At 38.1% G+C, this 2,908-nt stretch overlaps 1 protein-coding gene across 1 annotated transcript; it reads right to left on the bottom strand.

Annotated features, from left to right (window-relative positions):
• Window positions 1-1,249: 1,249 nt before the first annotated feature.
• LOC128264000 (uncharacterized) lies at window positions 1,250-2,504 on the bottom strand. The gene is made up of 2 exons (XM_052999283.1): window positions 1,309-2,504; window positions 1,250-1,258 (listed from the first exon to the last, which is right to left on the bottom strand). The coding sequence occupies exons 1-2, from the start codon at window positions 2,059-2,061 to the stop codon at window positions 1,250-1,252; spliced, it is 762 nt and encodes a 253-aa protein (XP_052855243.1). The 5' UTR covers window positions 2,062-2,504.
• Between the last annotated feature and the right edge of the window lie 404 nt (window positions 2,505-2,908).

The raw sequence follows: 2,908 nt of genomic DNA, 5'->3' as shown, positions 1-2,908 counted from the left end.
TGACGTGCTCTTCGAATGTTTTGGTTGAAATCGCAATATCGTCCATATATACGGTCACATTTCCTTCCCTTATTAATGGCTGAAATAAAAGCTGAAAACATAATAAATAAAACGCTGAATAACTGCCGGAGCGTTCTTAAGACCAAGGGCATGTAAATATTCGTACTGTCCACATGGGGTAACAAACGCAGTGTATTTTACTGAATCTTTAGCCACTTTTATTTGGTGAAAACCACTTTTCAGATCCAATATTCTAAAAAATTATTTCCTTCCAATTCAATACACAACCTTTTCTCCCCATTTTTCTTTTTAACAATTACTATAGGTGCGGAATATTGAGATGAGCTAGGTCGTATATGTCCGGCTGAGAATAGTTCTTCAATCATGTTTTCAACTTCTTTGCGGTCATGGTAGGATAGTCTTCGGGGTGCTGAAGATACAGGGACATCGTATTTTAACTTTATTTTCATTTCGTAGTCGTGTTCAATATGCGGAATATATTCAATGTTATTATAAGTGGACTCAAGAACTTGACTTATTGCTTCATGTCTACATTGGCTAAGTTTTGGTTTAATCAAGAATTTTTCTCCCTCAAACAAATCTATCTTAAAAATAAAAGAATCGCTTATAATTGTATCGTATTCCTTTTTGCTGACTGAGCTTTCACTAGAACAACGTAAATCTGAATCACAAATACGATTATCGGAAGGGTTGTAACCAATAAGACAGTATTTGTCGGAAGGTTCAGAAATGTTATATTAAATATCTGACTCATTGGCGGAAGTTGAAATACAATTGGCATAAGCTGCTGAAGCATTATCGGAAGGCTGAAAGGATTCGGAAGGATTCGCAAAAAACTTAACACTCGGATCGTAATGAGGCACATCAACACCATTTTCATCAATCTGATCGCAAAGGGTACACTTATCTTTTATTAGGTCATCTTCTAATGTGCTATAGACGCAATGTAAAACCTGATTTGAGATTCGAAGACTATCTTTATTTACCTCAATTTCGATTTTGGGTCTTACATTTTCGCTTACAATACATAATTTTAAATTAAATTTTTTCAAGAAATCTCTTCCAAGTAGAAGAGGATACGGAATATAATTATTCGGAACAACGTAAACTATTAATTCTTCAGTTCTTTTGAGAAATGTGATACTAATTAATATTTTTCCAAATGTGCATAAACAAAAATTTCCAATTCTTGACCAGATTTTGTGGCAGTGCGGAATGTTGAATTATGCTAATAGCGCTACCCGTATCAAAAACTGGCGAGTTGGCAGTGCTAAAAGTGATTCTTACCATATTAAGTTCAGGTAATCCCCCTTTTCCTGATTCAGGTTGGTGCTCGCTTGCGAAAGCCACGGATCTGCCTCCGATTGTCGTCTTCATCTTGCACTCCTTGATAGTATGTTGTGTCGAACCCCAGCGAAAACAAGATCCCTTGGCGCGCTTTGGTTCCGAGCAAGCATTGGCAAAATGCCCATATCCTGAACAGTTATAGCAGCGTACTCGACCTGAGTCTTTAATAGCAAAAGAGGAGCTTCGCTCAGCACAGCGTTTCATACGTAGTTGAGTGTAACGATGAGATCGTTTTATTAACTGTTCAATTGTGTTGGCCGAATAGAGGACACCAATGTCAGCGGATTTGTCGCACAAGCCATCAATTATCATGTGGACGGTTTGCTCCTCCTCAATTGCAGCTCGTTCGGCGATTTCCTGCATTTTCAGGATATATCCTAGTACGGACATTTTTGAGGGCTCAAATTTTGTCGATTTCAGTTGATTTACTACGTCCACCACAAAGTGCGACCGTCCAAACGTCTTGAGAAAATTTTCCTTAAATGCAGCATAATTCGTAGAGCGATCAACGTGAACGAACAGGTCGGCATCTGAGTCGGGCTTCATAAGACGACGTACACACTTAAGCTTGTACGCGTCGTCATCAGAATCGCAGTTTCGCTCAAAGTCTTTGATCCACCTAAATGCGTCGCTGGAACCGGGTCCACTGAAGGGTTTCATTGATTGAGTGACGACACTAAACTCTGAACACATCTTCTTTTCACGTTCACGAAGCTCGATCAACAGAATTTTATTTTGCAAAAATTCAATTTCTGCATCTACTAGCGGCTGTTGGATGGCGATGTTGTCGATTTCATCTGCGTTGTGCACCTGGGCGTTAGACGATAAAGCCGTATTCGTTTGCAGAATGGTGTTCTCTTCCTGGTCATCGAAATTGGCATCGCCAAGAGCATCAATTGCAATTTGCAATTTGCAATTGGCCAATTTGTATGTAGCGTTTTTTCGAATGGCACCTCGTGCGCAGTAAGCCAGTTGATCAGCTCTATTTTTTTTCCATGTTTTCCGAGAAAAAAATTGAATTGATTGAAACTTAGTAATTCTTTGAAGGCGGTTGGGCAATCCCACTTCTGAGCTGTTAAGTCGTTGTTCTCTTTTCAGTTTTTTTTAATCTTTCACATTTATTTCTTTATTTTTTATGGTTCCTCGCATACGTGTTCCTATTCGGCTTCGTTCCCTCCGTGTCTCAAAGTATCGATACATTTCTAGAGTTGTGTAACGCTTAAGGCTGCTATCGATAAGTTTCGAATAAAACTTAATCATACTTACTTACATACATAATTTATATATCGTTCTTACAAGAAAACATCATATTTAAGATGGTTTGCCCTGTAATTAACAATCAACTTATCACTCTCTTGATTAACAAAACCATTATGACACATGGGAGGAATAATCCAATTACAAATGAACTTAATGAAAGACATAGAAAGACACTACGAGTGTTCATACCTGGCCTTAACGGCCATATTTCAGATGTAATATTTTCAAAGAATCCACCCGATTTACCGAATGCAATAATAATCGTATAAGAACTTGATAG

The sequence above is a fragment of the Drosophila gunungcola genome, unplaced genomic scaffold (assembly GCF_025200985.1).
Source record: "Drosophila gunungcola strain Sukarami unplaced genomic scaffold, Dgunungcola_SK_2 000042F, whole genome shotgun sequence".
Lineage (NCBI taxonomy): Eukaryota > Metazoa > Arthropoda > Insecta > Diptera > Drosophilidae > Drosophila > Drosophila gunungcola.
This window is presented reverse-complemented; position numbering and strand designations above follow the sequence as displayed.

Bases quoted from the DNA above. Each gene is read 5' to 3' on its own strand.
- LOC128264000 (XM_052999283.1), bottom strand. From the start codon at position 2,061: ATGTGTTCAGAGTTTAGTGTCGTCACTCAATCAATGAAACCCTTCAGT.